General features: G+C 40.7%; 1 protein-coding gene across 2 annotated transcripts in view; it reads right to left on the bottom strand.

The window, feature by feature from the left end:
• Positions 1 to 6,697: 6,697 nt before the first annotated feature.
• SAMD5 (sterile alpha motif domain containing 5) overlaps positions 6,698 to 23,823 on the bottom strand; it is a 52,915-nt gene continuing 35,789 nt past the window's right edge. Inside the window, exons 2-3 of one of the 2 annotated variants that reach the window (XR_009217213.1) lie at positions 10,322 to 10,549; positions 6,698 to 7,552 (exon numbers count right to left, since the gene is read on the bottom strand). Coding sequence is in view for 1 of the 2 variants with exons in the window: in XM_058534246.1 (XP_058390229.1) it covers positions 10,487 to 10,549 (63 nt within the window). In the remaining variant the exon portion in view is untranslated. Of the gene's footprint in view, positions 7,553 to 8,433; positions 10,550 to 23,823 lie in introns of those variants that run through there. The other variant, XM_058534246.1, reaches the window with a different exon arrangement.

Raw genomic sequence — 23,823 nt, 5'->3', positions numbered from 1 at the left:
TCTCAGGGAATGGAGGAGGAGAAAAGCAATTAAAACCCAGTGTAATAAAATTAGTTTCCATTTCCTGCACCTAGTATGTGCAGTGTGCTTCATCTGTGGGGTCACCAGTACTCACAGCAAGTCACCCTTTTATAAATCTAAGGACCCAGAGGAGAACAGAGGAGAAGGAATTTCCTGAGGTGCTTACACCCTCTGAGCCTTGGTTTCCTCACCTGTAAAATGGAGCAGTAGCAGCGACTACTTTATCAAGTGATTATAAGGATTAAATGGGATTTGCATATAACTTTCTCCAACCAGTGAAAGCACTTGGTGTTTTTTGACCAAGACCCCCTAACAGTGATGAGTTTGGAGCTCCCTTCTCCCTGGTCCCAGGGCCCACCTTCTTTCTGCTGTACCACACGTCCTCTGAGCCCAAAACATGGGAATCTCAAAGCTCCCAAAGACATTTAGAAACTCCAAATACTTTAACAGGTTGTAATACTTAAAGGCCAAATAGTAAATTCTGAGCTGCCACTTGGAATTCTAGTTACAACACAGAGTATTTCTGAAGCATTAGTGAGAATAAATTCCTGCTTCCAGCAGTGGGCAGTGGACAGGTGTACTGTACTCTGTAATCAGGCATCGTTATTAGAAATTAAAATACCCTAGTAAATTGTCATCATTCCATGGGGGAAGGTGCTAAATTCTGTAAAATAATAGTTAAATCTTTGTTTTGAGCCTTTCCATGAGCCAGGGATCTCCATGAAATACAGAACACAGTAGGGCAAACATAAGCAATATGTATTGTGTATTAAATCGCATCAGAGGCCCACTGGAGGATAATGTTAGCACGGACTCAGTTATAGAAAAGAATCAAAAGAAATTCTTACTCTGAGTCCAAGGCAGTTATAGGCAAATTTACTAATACATAATTGTCAACTAAGTGGAGGGACAGAAGGTAAGATGAGACGGGTGGTCAAAAGCTCCTCGTAACTTGACATCAAGCACATTCCACGGATTTGAACGCAGACATTTCACATTTGAACATGTCAGAAACCAGGGTGGAGACCAGATGGAGAACCACAGCCGATTCTGACTGTGTTGTGTAAAAGCTGAACTGGCAGCATCCTTCTTTCTCAGTGGCACTTACTGGCGTTCTTGGCCTCTTTGGCATCTTAGATTCGACGAAATGTAATATATTTGATACACCCTCACCTAGTCTCCTCATCTCTCAAGCACCCCCTTTTGTATGATAAACCCCACTCTCATCAATCTGTCCTCTCCTACTTCTTAGTTTATGGTCCTTATGTTTGGTCCCATATTAAATTTGGCCCCACAAAACATAAATAAAGGTTAAGAGGACAGCTCAAAGTTAACTGTTGAGATTCAAATTCCAGGTTTCCTGCTTACTGGCTGTGTGGCCTCAGGTAAATTACCAAAAACCCATCTCTACCTCAGTTTCCACATCTGTAGGATGGGAATAAAGATCACATCTGCCTCACAGGGTTGTTGTGAAGATTAAATGAGAAAATGTGTGTAAAGTGCTTTGAACTGTCTGGGCACATATTAAATGCCTTTTAAGTGTTGGCAACTATAATTTTTAGTGTTGTTGTTCTGTAATTAAATCAAGAAAGTAAGCTTTTGCCTAACATATCTTGAGAACAATTTCAGTTCGTGACTCACAAACCTCTCTTTATGTCCCATCCCTCTACTTCTACCTGCCGACACTGTGGCTGATGTGTAGTAAGGACTCGCATTCCTCCAACACAAGACCCTCTATGGTTTTCTTACATGTTCATTTGTTCAATTTCCACAAGACTCCTTTGGGGGGTGTTATTAACCTCACTTTTCAGATGGTGAAACAGACTGGAAAGGATCTAGCAACCTGCCTAGGGTCACTCAGCCAGGTGCAGGGAGCTGGGATTTGCATCCAGATTTTTGTGACTCCAAAGGTTTAATATTCCTCCTTTCCCTTCCACGTCAGGCACACATATGAGTGGAACAAAAGAAAGACAAGGCCTGTAATATCCGGACAATTGCAAGTTTTCTCTTGTGTCAAACACTTGTAGTTCTCAGCAGCTCTGTGGGATTCAAACCCAGGTCTGAATAACCCTGGACTGACTTCTCTCAACCACTCCACTCTTTTTTTGTCTTTCTATTGGTAGAAAGTAGAAGTAACCTTCAGGGAAGAAATAATTATTTCCAGGGACAAAATCATGGATCCCATGTTATACTAAATAAATCTAAGAGGGAGTGTGTCCAAAACGTAGCCTAAGGGGGAAGTTAACGTTTGTGTTGGGTAAGTTACCGAAATACATTTCTGTTTTGTCTGGCAGCACGCACATGTGAGCATGTATGTGATAAGTACATTAATCATCATTTGATGTGCTCTCATTGCAGGAATAGATCACTATCTTATTAGCTTTAATTACAGGAATAGACAATATCCTTCTTACAATTCAGATTAGGAAAGTCTGACCAAAAGAAAATGGTAATTCAAAGAGTGCGTCATTTTAGTATTTTCATGTGACTTCACAAATTACAATACAGTATTTAATACATTTCTACAAAAGAAAACCCAAATGAACATGTAAAGTTTTATTTTATGAAATATTTGCATTTATGGTTTTATACAAAAGCAAAAAGAAAGCCAGAGGACCTGAATAACAACAAAACCACACCCTCACGTGAACTTCTGGTAAAGAGAAGCGTGGTTTACCAGGTCTTGGGGTGAAAGGCACACTCTCCTTCAAACATGAAGGCCACAGAGCTCCTGTAAGTTTCCTGAAACCAGGAAACGCTGTGGTAGAACCAATTCAGACAACCTCAGAGTTCGGTTTCTTTAGGCATGTGAGAAAGTTCACTTAGTCTTTCATCCATTCAACAATATTATTGAGCATCTGCAATGTTCCAGAAAATACACCGTAACTATGGAGGTACTAAGTGAGGAACAACACTCAGGTATGCTCACAGCCTCCTGCAGGTCACAGGACAAACCAGACCAGGCCACTCTGTGACTTTCTTCTAAAGACCGTGATGTTGTTCACAGATACTATCTGTTTCCCAAACCTTTCTCAGGGTGTGGTTAGCTAATGCTGCTCACTGGACAATTTTACAGATGAGAGAGAAACAAAGATGTGAAAGGAAGTGACTTAGCTACTCACCAGGAAGGCCTTCTGACGTACAGGTCGGGATTAGAAAAAATTAAAGGTCTGTTCTTCCCTCAAAATGGCTATTTTTGCAAATGGTATTATGTAGATGGATTAATTTCCAAAATGAAGTTGAAATTAAATTGATTGAGCTCAAAGAATGAATTCAGTAAAAGAATGCACACTGAATATATATAATTCACAATTGTCGCTCATTATTCAACCAAGAAACAGATGAGATTCCACAGATATTCTGTTAAAGGGACATGGATATACTTTAAAATGGAGGAGCTTGGCCAAAAACGTGCCCATAATTACATGAATTTACTCTGTCCTCAGGGTAATTCTAGGATGGAGGGAAAAGTAAGTTTTTCATTTAAAATTGTTCAAGATTCCTCTTTTAAATTAAAAAATCCTCAGTGGGGCAGTATATGGCCTGGAATGAGACTAGAAGGTATTCATTTTCCAGATTCACATGAAAGACTTCAAAAGCTGCCTTATGTGAAGTGATTTTATGAATGATATAAACCATCTTATTCTTTACCCAACACTCCTTATTTGGGGTCTTTGCTCCACACATGCATCTCCTTATCTTAAAAAATTCCTTTTAACCGTACTGTGGTTACCAGAGGCAGTGGGGGTGTGGGGTGGGCACAAGGGGTAAAGGGAGTCATATATATGGTGATGGACAAACAAAAATGTACAACCCAAAATTTCACAATGTTAAAAACCATTAAAACATCAATAAAAAAAAAATTCCTTTTAGTGCTGCCCACCAATACCATTGACTTTTCTAAATACGCTTGATAAATCAAGGAAGCCGTGAAGCACATGACTTTAGATCCGGAAGATGAGGATTTCAGCCCCTGCAGAGCCCTGGGGCTGCTAGGAGCTCTAGTTTATGAACAGAGGTGTTCTGAGGCAAGGCTACGTCTGGAAAACCACAGGTCTAAATTGAAATTAATCTAGAAAGATGGTTCTTGTTTGAAGAGGCCACAGATCCCTTTCGGTAGACTTTTTAGCATCTGACATCAGACAATAAGCTGGGATTCGAGGATCTGGGAGAATCTCAACTGTCTGCCACCAAGCCAGTGTCACCATGGGCACGTCACCAACTCTCAGCTCCCGAGTGTCCTAACTACACAATTTCTGGTTCAGACTGCATCATCCAAATGTCCCCTTTCATTTCTAAAATTCAAATTTCTGCATATTTCTTCCTAATAGTTAGCAAGTTACGTCTTTCTTGCTTTAAATTTACTTTCATCTTGTGTTCAGTGGGAATAAAAGAGCCGTTCACCCACAGCAAAACACACCACAGGACGCCATTTGCACACAACCCAAAACACTATCACAAAATTTCTCTGAATTAATGTTTTTGTGCTGCTTATCACGTGCTAATTATTGTGCCAAGCATTTACAGTAATCATTCCATTTGCTCAAGGTCCTGAAGGCAGAAAGTGGTCTGGCTGGGATTCGTATCCAGTGGACTCTGGTTGGAATGTCCCCTGAGATGCCACTTATCTGAGGTTGAATCACAACAGTCTTCGAGGGATGGAGATTCAGGAGCTGGGGGAGCCACAGCAGGGTCTCCTGTGGAGAAACTCCACCTAAGAACCTGCCCACCGCCTAATACACCCCACCACCCCCCTCCCTCTGTGTGGCCCCCACAACCGGCACAGGATCAGAGCCCATTACCCTCAGGAGTACTTTTTTAGTGGGAAGTGGGATGGGTGGAGAGAGAGAAAGCCACAACATACACACTTATAACAACCACACGACAGCATCCAAGCACACGTCCTCACGATTTATTTGGATTTTGCAGGCAGTCTTGCTTTTTCCTTTCTTTCCAGTTAGAACCGTGATTCCCCTGCTCATCATAATGCGACAGAACTGTAAACATTTATACATCGTCAATTTAAACAAGGCACGCACTCTACCCCATTCGTGGAAATGTAACCGATTACAGAAGAAGCCCAGGCAGAACCGCTGTGAAAGCCACAACATTTATTGAAGACCAACATATGTTTGCAAACCACAGCGCTGCACAGGCGCATATCCGTGGGTCGTAATGCTGTTCCAATCAGGCCTCACAGTGCCCTCTCATACAGTCCCTTTATAAAACAATAACTGAAAGGGAAAAAAAGTGTGCATTGTAATTACATTTACAGAACCAAATGGCAGCTTTCATTAGGACGAATCTGGGCTCGGCTACTTAGACGGACACTGTTGATTTTTCAGGTCCGAGCACACCCTTCTCTCTGGGGAAAAACTTTTCAATGAATGATTGCTTTAGTGACCCAAATTGCATCTCAGAATATCGTCAAGCTTAGGGAACAGGGCAACACTGCATTGAACAATAGCGGTGTTGTTGTATTGCCCCAATCAATACACCACTTTGCCCTCGAGATATTCAGTACAGCATTGCATTTTTGGAATAATAAGGGAAAATTCCTCTGACAAAGTGCATGATACAGAATACATTTATAAACGACATTTCTCATCCTAAAAAATGTTTGAAAGTTGACTTCCTTTCTTTTGATCCAGTGGAAGAAATTTTGGCCAAATTGTCAAAAAAAATACCATTCAGCACTTATTGTGGAATTTAACCCCCCATTTTCCTCTAAAAGTTATCTTTTTTTGTGTGTGTGAGGAGATCAGCCCTGTGCTAACATCTGCCAATCCTCCTCTTTTTTTGCTGAGGAAGACTGCCCCTGGGCTAACATCTGTGCCCATCCTCCTCCACTTTATATGGGAGGCCGCCACAGCATGGCTTGACAAGCGGTACGTCGGTGTGCGCCCGAGATCCAAACCGGCGAACATGGGCTGGCCCTAAAAGTTATCTTTTAACAACAACGATGAAAAATAAAACTTCACTTCCAGGAATTTAAACAATTTAAAAGAAAGTATCTATTCTGATAAATAAAAAAAGACGTTCACTTTTCTGAACTACCATTCTTTTTTGTTCTTTTTGCCTTCTATGGAAATATCTAAAATAGTGATCATGGAGTAGAAAGTTACTTGATTTTACCTCCTAAAAGATTAGTAATATGAAGCTGAAAGGGATTTCTAATCAAAGAATCTGAGGTGTGAAATATCTAATGTAGGAATATCTGACTGATGACCACTGAGAATGCTAAGAGTGAAATTAGAAAATTCTAAAAGAGAAAGCCTAGCTGACTTACTTTGCTCTACAAAACATTTTGTTTAGGGTGCCGGCCCGGTGGCATAGTGGCTAAGTTCCTATGTTTCCCTTCAGCGGCCCGGGGTTCACAAGTTCGGATCCTGGGTGTGGACCTACACACCTCTCATCAAGCCGTGCTGAGGCAGCGTCCCACATAGAAGAGCTGCAACTCTACAACTGTGATACACAACTATGTACTGGGGCTTTGGGGAGAAAAAAGAAAAAAAGAGGAAGATTGGCAACAGATGTTAGCACAGGGGCAATCTTCTTCCAAAAAAAAAGAAAAAGAAAGAGAGAGGGAAAGAGAGAGAGAAAGAGAGAGAAAGAGAGAGAGAAAGAGAGAAAGAAAGGAAGGAAGGAAGGAAGAAAGAAAGAAAGAAAAGAGCTTTAAAAATCATTCTAAAATAAAAGATTTAATTTTAAAAAAGTTGTTTTGTTTAATTTAATAAAGCATCTATTATGGCTTTATTCTAAGCACACGTTGTCAGCTGATCTCTTCTAAGAATTCCCTGGTACTTGGCCCTTGGTCTGAACCAGGAACTAGCAACTTAAGTTCAGGCTCTTATTCATTTCTCGTATATGTCCCCGGATATAATATTCTACCCTTTAATCTTTGTTTGAAATTCAGAAATCTTCCACCTGCTTGAACATAATATTTTAATACGTAATAAAATATTACATGTAAGAATTTATATAAACCATACATTTTGTCCAAGAATTTAATTGTCTTTAGCCTTTCTTTCTGTCATTCTTCAACCTCTATGCAAGAGCCCTGTTTACAACACTCGGACTCTGCACAGAGAACAATCCAGACGCATTCGTCTCAGTCTTCCAGCAAGTGCTTCCCAGTCGCTGGCGCATCTGGTTTCTCTTCACACAGAGGAGTTTGCTGATCCACCATCGTCTGCTCCGTATCTTGGCTGGATTCATCCCAGAAGAAGCTATGGGGGAATGCCCAATTGCACCCCTAATTTGTAAATCACAGTCATAAAATCAGAGGAAAATGCACATACGCCACTCATGAATGTGCACACCAAATTTATAAACCTAATGCTGTCATAAAAAGAGGAAAGTTCAAGAAATACCTTCAGCTGTGTCTATGTGACTATGTCTCCAGATTTCAAAAGTGCTGCCCTTACGAATTTGCTCATTGCTTTTAAAAATCACCTTCTTTTCATTCAATCAATAAACATGTACTGAACGCCTACTATGAGTGGCCACTGTAATCTTGTTTTCATCCTTCCTAAAAGAAAGCAGAGGGGTCCTACGCAGTGAGTTTAAGGCAGCAATAAGGATATATGTCAACTTAAGCTTGAGTTTTCTAGTCAGATTTAAGGTAACATCTTCTGTACAAGGAGAAATAAAGAAGGTAGCTGAGAGTGAACAGGGAAGGGAGAGACGTACTTCGAACCTACTGTGTGTCGAGTACCCAGACAAGAACCGTGTGGGTGTGCTTTACAGAATTCTTAAGTCTCCTAAGAACTAGAGGAGGTATTTATTTTTCCCACTTAATGGACAAGGATAAAAAGCTGTGAGGAGTTTAATAATTGTTCAAGATCATTCCCATGCTACACTCTAGCTCATGTTCTTAACAGATTCACCACAGGGAAAAGCTACTAACATGATTCTAGAGTTTGAACTAAGGTCTCAGGAACTCCAAAGTAAAAACTCAATGCTTATTGTTCTTGTTGCTGATTTCACAACACCACGATGCTGTGAACTTCTCTGGCTTGAGAAACTGCTTGAGTATAGCCATTCTCTGTTGCTGTAAATTCATTTGGTGAGGAAGGAGCCCTTAAAATTATGCATTCCTACGCTAAGAGGTATTTTATGTGAATAAAATCTGTGTTTCCTTACCACCCAAAAATTTTGTTTTAAGATGAACTGAAGAAAATTTTGCTGTAATCCTCCAAATTCCTCGATATTCTGAAGTAAAAGTCTGTAGTTAATCTCTCTTGAGTTTCTAGGAAACACAAATCAAGATAATCCTCTGATTTCGGTAACATATTTGCCACTCAGCTACTTCCTTTGCCTTAAAAGACGAAGAATATCGTGAATGTTAGATAAAAGGAAAAAAACACTGTGAAAAAATTACTCTTCTTAAGAGTAATTATCACGTTTCTTGGTAAGACTACTTCCTTTTCTTATATTTCAACTCCTACCTCATCTTGATTGAACGCAAAGGAATTAATGGACTTCCTTTATACTTCTCTGCTTATTTTAAGGTTTTCTGCCTCTAGCTTTAGGTAAGAAGTCTTTAAAATCCCTTGGCTATTTCACCGTTCTAGATTGTGACTCTTAATTTAGGTAGAAAACTGTTCTTTTCAAACTCCAATAGCCGACACAAAGAGAAGACAAATTTGGCAAGAAAATCAAAGTTAGATATTTCACAAATTGAAACTAAAGCTTGAAATGACCAAAGGGTCCCCTGGTTGGTTGCAGGAGATTACATCATAAGCCCACGGTGAAAATAATAGATTTTCCAGAAACGGAGTCCTTTCTAGCAACAGTTCAACAAATGCATGTGAATGGACATCTGTGAAATAAATCTGCCTCAGATCCTGCACCGGGAAATGAGGTCTCGAACCAGAAGCCGTTTATTGTCAATAAATTGTATCTGTAATCCATAGAGACGCCCCATTCCTTAAAAAAAACTTAGCTTGAAAATTTTAAAGACACTAGTCCACTTGGAAAAACAATGATGAAAGGTTGATTGGGGAATAACCCTTACAAAACTGCAAGCTACGTATAAGTTAAAGAACTTGTACATGCTTTTAGAGCTTAATTTTCTTGCATTTGTTTTTAAGAATGAGACTGATTTTACCCAGTGTCCAAATTCATCTCTAGAAGTAGCTAAACTATGTGAACCTTAGATTTTTAAAGCAGTGTTGGGATAAAATCGCCCTTGAGAAGCTTAACTGCCTCCCCATTCCTGGGGACCAGTGTATGTACCAGGAAGAAATGAATGTAAATTTCTGTTCCTTTGAGAGTTTCCTACTCTTGAGCATCACAATGCTGGTGTAAAACTTAGACATCTCTGTGAACTTCTAAGAAGTGCAGGGAAGATTCTGTCATAGCGTCCTGCTCTGCGGCTCTCAGAGGCTGCCTGCCCCAGGAGCTTGTTGAATATCTGCATCTTCTTTGATGATCTCCTTTCAACTAAGTTTTTGGTCCCAACAACGTGGTTGCATTTTCTAAGCAGAAAATAAAACTACCAACATCCGAAGGCAAGAACACTAGGAATTAGGAAAACTCCAGATTCGTCTTAATTTCCTCTTCCCACCTTGTTGTACTCTCCTTCTTGGCTGTGGTTATTTAGGGCTCTTAATGCCCCCTGTCATCGCCCACCTCCCTGCTCCCACAGGCCTGAAGTCAGAAACCTGGGGAGCGAGGTGGAATGAGGCACCACGCTGGCCGTAGCAGTCTCCAGGAAGACAGGAAAACTAGCTATCCGGTCACATAGCTGGCTCTTGCTCAATGTCATGGCAAGACACTCTTATTGGTCCCAACACTAACCTTCAGTCAGATTAAATTTAAAGAGAGAAGTTGGAAAAAATTTTCTTCCCTTGTGATATTCCTTGATTCATCAGCTTTATGATTGTACCTATATATGACATTACTATATAAAGCACCTTAAAATAAGAATTCCCTCACCAAATTATTCTACATAGAATTATATAAAATATCTCAACCTACGAAAACGTGGTCCTATATGAAGTGAAAAAAGATGTATGTTAAAATACAAAATTAAAGCTACTATTCTCAAGTTTAAAGCTAATTAGGAAATGATGTAATTACTACCTGATGCTATACTGCACTTAAAATTAGTTATTACCCAAACGCCTTAGCCAACCTCATTTATTTCCATCAAGAATTCATAGAATGGAGAGGAGAATCCCAAAATACGCATAAGACTGTATCTCACAATGGTGTGTCTTTTAAAAATGAACCCAGTACTTCTTTATGGGTGATATTTCACTGCCTTATTTTCTAGCTCTTATAAGTTAGTTACCCAGTGCACTAAGTTGATTATTCCAGAATTTTCCAAGCAAAAAGTTATGCTGATGAGTATTTCCAGGGTCATCATCCATTTCCCTTTGTGAAAGAAGGTCTAAATGTGCCCTTTTCCAGTCTTCAGGCCCCTCATCAGTCCTCCACGAGTTCTCAACCATGAGATCTAGCGGCTCTGTGATGACTTCGGCCAATTCATTAAATACTCTAGGATGCCAGCCATGGGGACCTGTGGATTTGAACATATCGGGGTTACTTAAGTTCGGCTGTACCCGCACTTCCCCTCGTCCATCACGGTTTCCTACTCCTATGTTTAAGTCATACCTGTCCCCCTCTGGTTGCCACACGGACTCTTGAAAAACAGCTTTAAGTCTCTGCTTGTTATCTCTCAATTTTCTCTTTGAAGCTAATATATGAAAAATGTATTCTATTCTTCTCAAGACTATGTTTTGTTGGTCTACTTCTTTTTCCTTTTGTGTTTCTTGTAAGAAAAGGAAAGTAAAACAAACCATTAAATAAGCGTATATCTTGTAATTGTTTGCCTTCCCACCTCACATCACTCAATGCTACGCTTTAGCGACCTGGTCACAGAGGAACGGTGAACACACCGCGAGACATTTCAGAGGGCTGTCTCATGCTCAGAGGGTCCTTATCTATTCAACCTGTATCTGCCAGTGCTCATTCAAAACTCACCTTCCAAAATCAAAAAGATTCACAATAATCTTCACCAGAATCATTTGTATCATATTGTATGCATAAACTTTTTTCACATAGGCATTAGAAGCATAGCTGTGCACGAGCTGGGAAGAGATTAGTAAGGATTTCTTACAAAGCAGTGACCTCGCAGAATTCATTTGTTGGAGTGTGGTCATCTGCGTCGATGTTCTGGGATTGATATTACACTAATTATCTCCAAGCTCTGATCGGTGCTGACAGTTTTAACCCCTTCCTTGTCACAATGATTCCTTCAAAATTGAAACACAGCAACAGATTACTGTTTCCTGCCCACCTGTCACGGCTATGCCGCGTTCCCAGGATCCGAGACAGATGAGAATGGACACAGGAGAGGAAGAAAAGGAGAGTGTCAAGGAAGAAGGAGGACCCTGGGTCTTCCCGGGAATTTTGATACGACAGGCGAACTGTGCTGCTGAGATCCAACTGTTTACTTGTTGGTATTTTTTTAATCAGAAAACCTTTTGGAAAAGGTTGAATCAATTTTGCTTTCTTTTGTTTTAGTCCATCACTCTCCAATCTTACCCCCTATTTTATCTCTTGCAAAAAAAAAAAAATTGCAGGCATCATTAAAAGACTCTTTTAAAAAACAATTCTGCACATTTCTCCGGGGTACAACAATTTGTTTTAGCACATGCCATTTTCACCTCTGCTCAAATAGCCACCTGCTGACGGCAATATGTTAACTAATATGTCAACATTAATTAGTTTGGGTAACACCATCCGGCAATTGCAACTAAAGGGATAGAAAGTATACTGTCTATGCTCAGGAATTTTCTTTCTCCAGAGAATTAAGCTATTTTCAGGTCTTTTATTTTCTGTAATACTAAGCAATAAAATCCTACTACTAATTAACATATTCAATAGCAAATACAAAAAGCCATGAGTTTTTTTCATGTTCAATCTATAGATATGCTACAAAAAGAGTATTACTGACTACCACTTGTGAAAATATTTGTCTAATAAATATATTTCCTAATCAGAAAAATATTAATATATTCAAATAGTCACTCAAACAAACCCACATGTAAGCCAATGTGTCTATTAAAACACTTCCCGTTATGAACTGTGAAAAAGTCATGTTCAATCCATCTCAACAAAACTGTTTTTCAGGGTGAATGAGGTCAAGTCACCTTAATATAAAGAGGGCAAAACTGGTTTTTAAAGCTCTAATAAGTGAATAAATGAAAATGCACTACACCAAAAATTATATTGACTATATAACAGCAAGATAACAGTGCAAGATAACAGCGATTTCTACCAGAAAAAGCAGACAGAGCCTCGGGTTACAGCCTTGGGGTTACTAAGACCACAGGAAGGTTGCAGGTGGATTAGGAAAGAGTTACAAAGGGAGAGGCAGCATCCTGAAACCATTCTTATTAAAAGGAAAGATTCTCAGACGTCTACACCATGCTGGATCTAGCTATGCCTGAAGTCAGGAAGATGGGCTCGCTACTTCTAAAGGTCATTTTATTCTAGGAACCTAGAAAAATAAAGAAAATGTCTTTGGACGGGTTATCATCCAGCAAGTGTAGACACCCTCCATATTAAACTCATCTAAAGATGAGGACCACGAGGTCATTCACAAATCTAGCATCAAGCTAGCAGCCTCGAAAACCTCTTCTGTCCTTGGTTCAACAAAAACAAATCACATTCATTAACCAAGCCCAGCCTTGCATTTTTCATTCTCTGCAGAGAGGGTGGGATGCAGACAGACAGGACTTCTGCCTTTGGGTCATGGAGAGTTTGGAGAAGTGAAGGCAGTCGCCGAGGACAATAATTAGCCGAGCACATGTCGCTTCACGATCATAGGAAATGTTAGTAACTTCCCTGTCACGAATGCTCCTTCACGCTCTGGCGGCAACACGTGTTGTGACACCCCGACCCTGCCCCCCCACAGATCCCCCTCTCAAGTAGGACAGAAATGAGCAGATTCTTAAAATTCTGACCAGCTCTAAGGAGAAACCTGCTGAAAATGAGTTTTACGGCCAAACAAGCATTGCCCGTCCAGCCTCACTTCACAGCGCTGCTCCCGCCCCCACACATTTCCCTTATTTTGTTTTCCCCCTACATTATCTGGGACACTCCTACAAAGAGAAAAGCTCTTTCTTCACCAAGAAAAATAATAATCTGTTTATGTGTGCATATAGTCTTTGGATATAGTACTAAATTGTCTCAAAAATCATGAAAGGAATTGCCTCAAATCTGGTCCTTTTTCAAAATTCATGGAAGCCAAGCTCTTCAACAATAAATAGCAAGTTATATTTTTGGTTCTATTAATGATCCTGTAGTTTTGTTATTTTATTTATTTATTTATTTATTTTTGTGAGGAAGACTGGCTCTGAGCTAACATCCATTGCCAATCCACCTCTTTTTGCTGAGGAAGATTGTCCCTGATTGTTCCTCTATTTTGTATATAGGACGCCTCCACAGCATGGCTTGATGAGTGGTTTGTAGATCCATGCCCGGGATCCGAACCTGCAAACCCCAGGCCGCCAAAGCAGAGCACGTGAACTTAACCACTATGCCACCGGGCTGGCCCCCAAGTTTTGTTATTTTTAAAGGCAGAGTTTCTAAAAAATGAATGCCAGCAATTCGTAATGTGCCAAATTATATCTCCCTATTTCTAGAAAAACACTGCTAACAAGTTTATAGCCCAGCTAGTCTAATTCTCCCCTATCTGCCTTTGAGACCACTGTTGATCAGAGTTCTGATGTTAGGATCACCCAAACCTAATTCTTGGGCTGAACTGTGATTTTCTGAGTTTTATTTGTTCTAGGCTATTACGGGGGATGGGAGGGGTAGGGGGAAACTCTCTCATTTCACAGATATTTGGCAATTCTCCTAATCTATGTCAGAGTTCCAATCTGAGAAACAGAGAAGGGCAGAAAAAGTCATTTAATGTATAAAGAAACTATTATCCCGTGGTTAAAAATTAATATTTATGGGATTAATTTTTTTCCAGGTGATTATTCTGATTTTTGACTGACTTCAAGTCTGTTACTCCTTTTAGCCTGTGGTTTCCCCCTTAAGGAAAGACAATCAGAGTTATATGCAGGCTAAACCATTGAGAAGTTGTTTCTCTATTGCAATATTATCCTCAAGGATGGAGCCCCATTGCAGATACAGAACCAACAGACATATATTCCCCACATTTGGTTGCTGGGATAAAAAATAAAACTGGCGTCTGTACGTTAACAGTCCATGCAATTTCCCTACAACTGTGGGGGGGGGGTGGCTGTGTCATAGGAAAAAAACTAACAATGGCGGTACAAATGCTGCCTTCTCTCCTCCTGGATGGTACGAGGGGTACAAAGCTGAACCTTTGGGCGGTTGGTGACAAGACACAAGACTTTTTTACCTCATGACTTTCTCAAGTTTACCAACATTCGGCCATGTCACACTGCCTATCACTACGGGTCAAGGAAGGCTGGGAATTTGCATAGAGAGAGGGGGCTTAAATACAGCCTCACTTTAACGATAAACTTCTCCAAGGGCAGAAACCACATTTTACACTTCTTTCTATCTCGTGTGGGAACATTATATATAATGTCACACACTACCACTGCTGATTGATTGAATGGTCCACAGTATTGTTTTTACACACAATTTCTCACTAAACAAAGCTCCTTTGGGAAATTTTAGTTGAGCAAGTCAGATGGAAGTATATTTTCCTCTCCCTACACAACAGAGAAAAAATTATCAATATAAGTTCACTGAACCGAAATGTGTCTTCATGGTCATCCTTCAGTTCCTCTAAAAGCCTCTGAGGGCCTTCCCTCAGCTGCTGCACTGGGGAAGGCCAGGCTGCCCCCCAGAACTCAACAGGCTGGAGGATGCCATGTTTTTATAAAATTAGCTGGCATATGTCCTTTTTTCTGCTAGAGTGGTCTTACAGGGCACATTTCCTAGGCAGTCTACAGACTAGAAAAATGTTTGGCCTACTCCAGAATGATCCACATATATTTTCTATATTTGACTTCAAACATAAAATACCCACATACTATATAAACTGTTCTCTACACCATCCTGTCTGTCTTCATCCTCAGGTGTCTGTGGGGGGCACTGATTTACTGTCTAGTTCCGGGAACAAACTCAGTGGGGTACAGTAACCGCACTGCTTCTCACCACCTGCTCTCGGCCACATGGGTTCTAATCTTCACTCAGGACGTATCTGCAGGTTTTCAGCAAATGCAAAGTCATCTGGAGAGGCTGAAAATTCTCCTACCTACTTATTATTCAGAAATTTCTCAGAAACAAATTCAAAGATGAAAGACAAAGCATCTTTGTTTATGCTATCCTCAGGGCATTAACCAATTTTATAATTTTTCCAACTGAACAGCTATGTAAATTCCCGATTTCTTAAAAGCACTTTGTTATACTCATCGCCAAATATTGTGAACATGCTCAATTCCCACATGAGAACAGCCCACAGGGTTGTGGTCTGCAGGGGGTAACAAACTCCAGGAGACCACGTTCAGAGGCCCAGGATCTCCTCACAGCCTAGAGTGAGAGCCACGTCTTATCTCTACCAGGAAGGAATTATCAGGACTTAACTGTTGGGAATTCTGGATGTTTCTTTCAATCATTTTACAATAATTAACAGCTGGTCACAACATGAAGCTGGGCTAGGGTATCACTCTTCCAAGAAGTTTATAGTACAGTTGAGGAGGAAAATGGTAGCTGGAGGGGATGGTGTTTCAAGAACAAAGAGGGAGCTTGGGGCGTTTAGGGATTCCATGGAGAGGGACTAAATGCAAGAAATCAAAGGGATGATTATGGACTGTAATTATTACTTGGAGTAGAGCCCAGAGGAGGGGTTAGTCTTAGAGGGGAGAGGGGTAATTCCTCATCAGAAACAGAGGGAAAGGACAGATGGGCAAAGATGCCAACATGTTTGAGGTGAAGGAGAGCTTGAGAGAGGAGCTCATGTGCAACGGACTTCTAGTTCTTAGTCATGACCGCGCCAAGGCCATCAGCAGACAGGGAGGTGGAGGGGCAAGGGTAGAGGTTTAAGGAGGGGCGATGTCTGAAACAGCCCCCAAGGGAACTGCGACATGAAATCGGTTTCACAGCTGCAGGAGGGCAGATTTGGCTGGACTGGACTGCATGGAATTATAGCTTTTAGAACTTTTCTGTATTATGCTTCAAAGTCTCCAAATACCACCCAAGACAGTGATCTAGATACAGGCCTAGAAATGAGCGATACAAGTCCTGACCAGAGATAATGATACACGCTGGACCGTGCCCAACACCAGTGTTTGTCCTCCAGTGCAGCTCTTTAAACATATTTGGTGGGTCTTCTGATGAAAGTCCTGTTGATGACTGTCTCAGTCTGTTTGAGCTACTATAATAGAATACCTTAGACTGGGGGGGCTTATAGACAACAGAAGTTTATTTCTCACACTTTTGGAAGCTGGGAAGTCCAAGATCAAGGTGCCTACAGATTCAGTGTCTGGTGAGGGCCTGCTTCCAGTTCACAGGGACTCTCTTCTCACTGTGTCTTGACATGGTGGAAGGACAGAGGGAGCTCTCTGGGGTCTCTTTTAGAAGGGCACTAATCCCATTCAGGAGGGCTCCACCCTCATGACCTAATCACCTCCCAAAGGCCCCCCCTCCAAATACCATCACATTGGGGGTTAGGTTTCAACATATGAATTTCGGGAACACAAACATTCAGTCTAGAGCAATGTCTGTCCCCAGCCAGGCTCCTGGGCTGCTCACTTAAGGGTTCTCATTTCTCTGTCCCTCCCTGTCTCTCTCTCATCCACCTACTCACAGTGAAGTCATCCATTGTTATGTACAATGGTCTTTGAAATCACCATTAAAATTAATCTGCTCTTATCATGATTATCACCAATATAATCACCATTAACAGTATGTGTATGGTAGATACCATGATTGTTATTGCCTGCCTGCCCTGGAAACAATAAACTACTAATATTTATTGAGTGACCTTCCCTGTGCCAGGCACTGTGCTGAGGATATTGTATATTTATACATAATCTCCTTTACTTCTCACCACAAGCCAGTGTGATGGTGATCATGGACCCAGATTTATAGATGAGGAATCTGAGGCTTTAAAGAGTAGATAACCTGGCAGGGTCAAAGTGTGAATCAATGGCAGAGCAGTTCTGTCCGACGGCAAAGCCCAACCTTATAAAAGCATGTCTGCACTCCCCCTCATTTTCCACTGGGAATGTGTAGTAGTTGAATAGTGTTCCTCAATACTCACACCCATTGGAACTTCAGGATGTGAACTTGGAAATACGACCTTTGCAGATGGTTCAGGCTCCCAAGATGAAATCATCTTGGATTTAGGGTGGGCCCTAAATCCAATCACTGGTGTCCTTATAAGGAGAGGAGAGGACACAGAAGGACACACACAGAGAAGAAGGTCATGTGAAGACAAAGGCAGAGAACGGAGTGATGCAGCCAGAAGCCAAGGAACGCCAGGAGCCACCAGAAGCTGGAAGGGGCAAGGAAGATTCTCCCTGAGAGCCCCCGGAGGGAGCATGGCCCTGCCAAAACCCTGATTTCATACACCTGGACTCTAGAACTGTAAGAGAATAAATTCTGTTCTTTTAAGCCAATCGGCTTGTGGTACTTTGTTACAGCAGCCTCAGAAACCAATACAGAATGCTTTCACAGAAATACAGAATTTCTCAAATGTTCTTAGAAATATTTTTAAGCACTTCATTGTTTTTGGCAGTACATGCAAATGTGATTTTAGGCAAAAGGTATTTTCTTTTTATTCAGAATATTAAATGTTGTGCATAATGCTTACTTAGATATTTTATTTAACGTCATTCATAATATATGAGGAAAATTTTGACTTCTTCCTATTAAATAAATGATGCAAACTGTTTAAATTAATTATGCCAGAAAAATATGATTTATAAAAAATACATTAAAACTATATACTGTGTTTATACGTGGACTCCATGTATATTAAACTGCAGACTGAGATTTGACAATTTGCTACAGCATCAAAAATAGAAAATAAGCAACATTTGGAATGATTATTTTTCTTCTGCTTAATGCCCACTGGTTTATTTTATTATTTACTTGAATATTTATGATTTGCTTTAAATTGCAAGACAAGAAAGAAGGTTTCAGTGGCTATTTGCAAGCATTTCTCTACAGACAACACATTCTATACGTTTCCAGTAAGTTAAAATTGAATATAATTGCCAGTACGTTTCTGTCTTCATATCAGCTACTGAAGAAAGAGAAAGAGTTAGTGTGCAAGGTAAGCTTGGGCTTATATTTGAGCTCTATGAGGTTTTCACTTTGAAGAGGAAAAGATTTAAATAATTTTCATTGATATATTAAATATATATAATGAAACAGTCAGTATTCCCAACCTGGAAAACTTTACCAACTCCTGATGGCTCAGAAACCTCCAGCTGGAAACCACTGCAATATTCTATATTAGCAGTTCTCAAACATTTGGATCCAGGAGCTGGCATCCAAAGCATCCAAAGAGCTTTTGTTTACGTCGGTTGTAACTATTGATATTTACTGTATTTGAAACTACAAATGAGAAATGTTTAAAATATTTATTTAATTCATTTAAAAATAGAAATGGTAAATGCATTCATTACATGTTAACATAGGTAACATATTTTTCTGAAAAATAAATATGTTTTCCCCCCAAATTAATAAGAAGTATGGCATTGTTTTGCATTTTTTCATATCTTTTTAATGGCTGGATTGATAGAGTACTGGCTTCTCACATCTTCCGCCTTTGATCTGTGGCAATACGTTTTTTTACTTGGACATACATGAAGAAAATCTGGCCTCACACAGATGTGTCATTAGAAAAAAGAAGAGAATTTTAATAGCTTTTCTGGATAGATAATTTTAGATCTTTTTGATACCATGCCAAAACTTACAACATATAGTTTCTAAAAGTCAGTTGCAATGAATTTTTCGTACTCTGTGCACTACATTAAAACCATTGGTCTATTTCCTACTATTAATGGATCTCTTCCTCTACATGATTTGGTAACATCATGCTTGGACCCTTTGGAATATATTGGGTTCCTGAGTTATGCAGCTCTTCCAAATGTTCCCTGATTCCAAATGAATAATGATTGATACCATTATTCAATATTAAACAAGCAACATTTGTTAATATCACCATCCATCTCATCAAAAAAGCCTTCAAGCATTGAGAAACTGTCAAGCTCACTGTGATAGATACAAGTTTTCCAAAAATGTAATTTTTACTTGAATATTCAAATTTTATCATTAACAACAAATATTGTCAATTGTTTTGCTTGAAATATTAAGTTCACTTTATCCACCTTGGAGAAATTATCTGCCAAATACCCAAGTCTAAATAACCATGGTTTGTTCCACAGGTGTTCTTTCCAGTAAAAATAATGTTCCACAAATAAAGCAGCTAGTTCAGCTAGCAAGTCTAGCAATAGCATAAGTGGTCTGCAAGAAGACAAGGTTCACACACACACACACACACACACACACACACACACACTTCCATTTGCAACACAAGTCTTGGTGAGTAGCTCCATTTTGTCACACAGAGTATTTAAAAAAATGGACTCAAAGGTTGAGATGTAATAAACGTTAATTTCTACTGTTTCAGTAAGCATATTCTAAGGAAAATGGCTTTTTTTGGCGTGTGTGTTGGTGAAGAATACCATATGCCCTAATATGCTTTGGTGCCATTGCTTTGATTGGCACTAATGTGATAGCATTTTTACGCACCATTGCTTTTGTGCTCCCAGTGCAAATGTCCACACGGTGAAAAAGGCAAACAATGTCATAGCATGGTTATGAAATAATTATTACCTTGCAGATCCCCTAAAAGGGTCTCAGGGAGCCCTAGGGCCTATGGACCACACTTTGAGAACCACGGCTTTATACCACTTCTAGAGGCAAGAGACAAGGCAGATGTCACAAAATCAGCATCAGCAAGTCTCAGATCAACTCATCATTCTGGAATGTAAGTCTACCCTTCGAAATGATGGCCCCTAACAATCTCTCTGCCTTTACCCTCCTAGCCCCCCATCTGGCTCAGCCTCCATGACCCTAGAAAGTCTGGAGCCTTCCTGCCATGAAGATAAGCTGACTTTCCTTGCAGATTTCTGGGCTGGTCAGGAAAAATGCTCCTCGAAGGGACTGTGCATGCCAGCCTTGACAATCACAAGAGCTGTTGAAGTGACTCAGGCCATTCTGAGCACAGCCAGCCTGCCACATCCAAACAGCCTGCGGTCTCCTGGAGTCCAGTCCCAGTTCCCCGAACACTGGAGCGTGGCCTGCACTGGGCCTTGACCTCACCTGCCAAATTGGAATGGGCAGGGAAGCAAGACAACTATCATCATCCTCTGAGGACTTCAGCAAGTCCTCGGAAAGCACATTTGCATCTTTAGTGGCAGCCCGAGTGAGGGACAATCCAGGGGATCTGTGTTGTTTTCCATCACTCTGCCTCCTCTCTGGTTCTGGCAGAGGAAAGAGGGACGCTCAAATGTCTCACGAAAGCCACCTGCTCTGATGCCGTCATACTGGGTCTCAAGGACCATCAGTTAATCGCCTTTAGGGAACAGATCCTATAAAGTCATCTGAATAATCCTCAAGAGGCTGGCCGTGTCCAAATGAACTCTGAGGACACGTAAATGGGTTACGTAAAGAGCAAAATATGTAAATGGGACTGAGTTCCATCGACACTGGAGGTCTTCACCATACTTGCTGTGAGGAAGTGACAGTTCTAGAAAGTTTGGGAGCAAAGTCTAGATCAAAGGGCAGAAATAACAGTCAAAGGTAGCCTAATGTCACTGTGTCCAGAGTAAGCCCATAGGAGCTGCGTGTGTGTGTGTGTGTGTGTGTGTGACATTGAGGGTTGGGGTGGGGAATGGGGGACACATGGGGTCCTCAAAACAAACCACCCTACCCTCCAGGTATCCCTCAGCAGTCATCGCATCTCTTCCTGCTGGGATAGAAGCGAAATCCCCTGGGGGGAGCCATGCAGGGCTGGAGATCCATGCTCAGACTCTGGGAGGAAACCCCAGGTTTACTACTTCCTGAATGGGTGGCTCCAGGCACATTACTTAACCTTACTGCTCTGTGCTTCAGTTTCCCATCTATAAAATGGGAACAACAGTAGGAACTCCATCTCAGAGTGTTGTTGGAGGATTAATGATGAGCTGACATTTGTAAGACTGTTTAGAACAGTACCCAGCACAGTGTAAGCCTAGAAAGTGTATGGATGTTTTTTCCAACACCTACCCCACAAAAAGGCATGGAATTCTATTTCTTCGTTGAATCACAGAGTGACAAACCCACACCTAAGGAGATACAGATACTCAGGCACATCTTCAGAACAAAAACAACGGATATGCGGCAGCATTATTAAGTTAGTCATCCACAAATGTTATTAGAATACTTCACGAATAATCTGTATGCTTTAAGCACTGTCTAGCCATTAATCTTTAAATATTTTATTTAGCTTTGTGAAGCATACCCTACAGAACATAACCACCTTAGTAGTAGTTCTCAGCTTGTTCCAGCATAAAGACCTCTTGAATTGCTTTAAAAACGTAGGCTCCGGTGTCCACAGGGCACGTGCATGCATGTGTGTGCACACTCACATATAAAACACGAGTAACTTTACTCTGTTACATTTTTCTTGCTTTCCTACTTCCCTTTGAGTGAGAAAATTACTGCTTTAAAAGTGACCAAGAATTGAAGACCACCTTCAAATAAATTTATATACAAAATTACTTATATAGAGATCCACTGACAATGGCTGGACCCAAATAGGTTCAGGACTTGTCTTAATTCCTCAAGGGTCTGTGTTCCTTGGATTAGGAGCCACTTTCCCAGAGGAACAGAATCAGAAGCTAAAGTAGCATTCTTGAAGAAATTCAGATAAATTCAAATAAAAATTGGTTAAGCAACTGAAAATCAAACCCCAGGATCCCAATGTCAATGTAACGCTGAGTGTCACGACATTCTTGCGGACGACAGACAAGAAGACCTCAGAGCAGGACTTCAGGAAGTTAAAAGCCAACATTTTTCATGTCTTAGCTCAGAATAGCTGGCTCTCCTCTCACACAGTCCTCCACAGCTGGGCCTGACGATTCTTCATCGCTTCTCCTTCAGGCCTCCAGCCACTGCGGCAAAGACGCTCCCGGGAGAACTGATAATCCCGTGTCGTTTCTGCGGGAACCACGCCTGGTTCCAGAGACAGTGGAAAGGCCTGCAACTTCCTGGAACTAACACAGATCCATGGGAACATCCCCAAGCAAAACACAGAAGCTCGATGGATTGGATACTTCTCAGAAAATTCAAAACCAGGATAACAAGAGATCTTAGAAGCCCCCTTCTTTTGATAGGAGTTTTCTTGTAAGACATAGGACACAATCCCAAGAGCTGACTTTTGTCCCTCAAATAAAAGAGTATTTAAAACAGATATATACAGCATACAGTCAACAATATTGTCCTAACTTTGTATGGTGACAAATGCTTAGCAGTCTTACCAGGGTGACCACTTTGTAATTTGTATAAACATCGAATCACTATGTTGTACACCTGAAACTAATACAACATTGGATGTCAATTATACTTCAATAAAAATATGTATATATATATATCTGCTGAAACCACATTTAGGACTAAGGACTTCGATTCTTTCCTTCTTTCCTTCTCATTCCCTTTGAGACCACAAGCAAAATAATCTCTCCCATGACTGCATTTCGCTACCACTTTAAAGAGGACTTGTTTTTATTTTAGGCCATAATGTGCAAAATCATGCTACTTAACACTAGATGATATTCACAGATCTTGAAAGTTAAATAAAGACACCTTGCTGATTTCTTAATATAGACTGAGCTAAGATTAGTTATGCATCTGCCACCTTAACATGCAGATTGGGGGGGAAAAAGCCTTCGTTAAAAATCACACTCGCACTGTCAGTGCTTAAAATTTCATGGTTCATTTAAGAGCATCACAATCAAGAATTTAATTATATCTAAAAAGAATGGTATCTTCTTCACAGCCAAGATTACAACCCTCTCCATTTCTCTCCCTCCCCCTCCGAAGTGGATCATTTTCCTTAACGTCTACGGGCTTGTTTTCTGACCTATGAAATAAGGAGTTTGGGGAGAGGATTTTAAGATACTCTCTGGTTCTACCGTGCTGTGATTTTGAGATTTCTAGGGAAGAATAGACTGACGAGGAGGCAGAGAGGAAGCAGAGCCAGGACGCTATGGGAACTTGGCCAATTCAGTCCTAAACAAGGTGATATTTCCCCTGATGCCAGACAAATGTGCCTCACTGCACTGCCAGTGGATGGCAACTGGGAGCTGGAGGCCAACAAGGTGCCAGAGAACAACAGCTCCACCAAAATCTCAACTGTGCTTCAACATTTAAAAGTCTGCCTAACGACATGCTATTCAATCAATCACTGGTCTCAAAACACATGGACTCCTCCCAACCAGGACCTGTGTGCTATGGCATCAGGAAGGACCGAGAACTAACGACAGGAGATTAATCTGTGTGTGTGGGAGGGGGAAGGTCGTATTTTAGGATCATCAAATCTAACAATAACTTCCAGGCTGAGTAGCAAGTGTTGATGCTATAAATGCACAGTATAATTTGCTATAAATGCACAGTATAATCTTTTATGGTGCTGAATTACTTAAATAATTCACTCTGGTGGTGGATAATGTTCTGATTGGTTTAACTGAATGAGGGTCTAACTGGTGATGAGTCCCGTTTCCCCAGCAAACGGAGCCTGAGGCA

The sequence above is a fragment of the Diceros bicornis genome, chromosome 39 (genome assembly GCF_020826845.1).
Source record: "Diceros bicornis minor isolate mBicDic1 chromosome 39, mDicBic1.mat.cur, whole genome shotgun sequence".
Taxonomy (NCBI): domain Eukaryota; kingdom Metazoa; phylum Chordata; class Mammalia; order Perissodactyla; family Rhinocerotidae; genus Diceros; species Diceros bicornis.
Note: the sequence above shows the minus strand (reverse complement) of the source record. Positions and strands in the feature narration are given on the sequence as shown.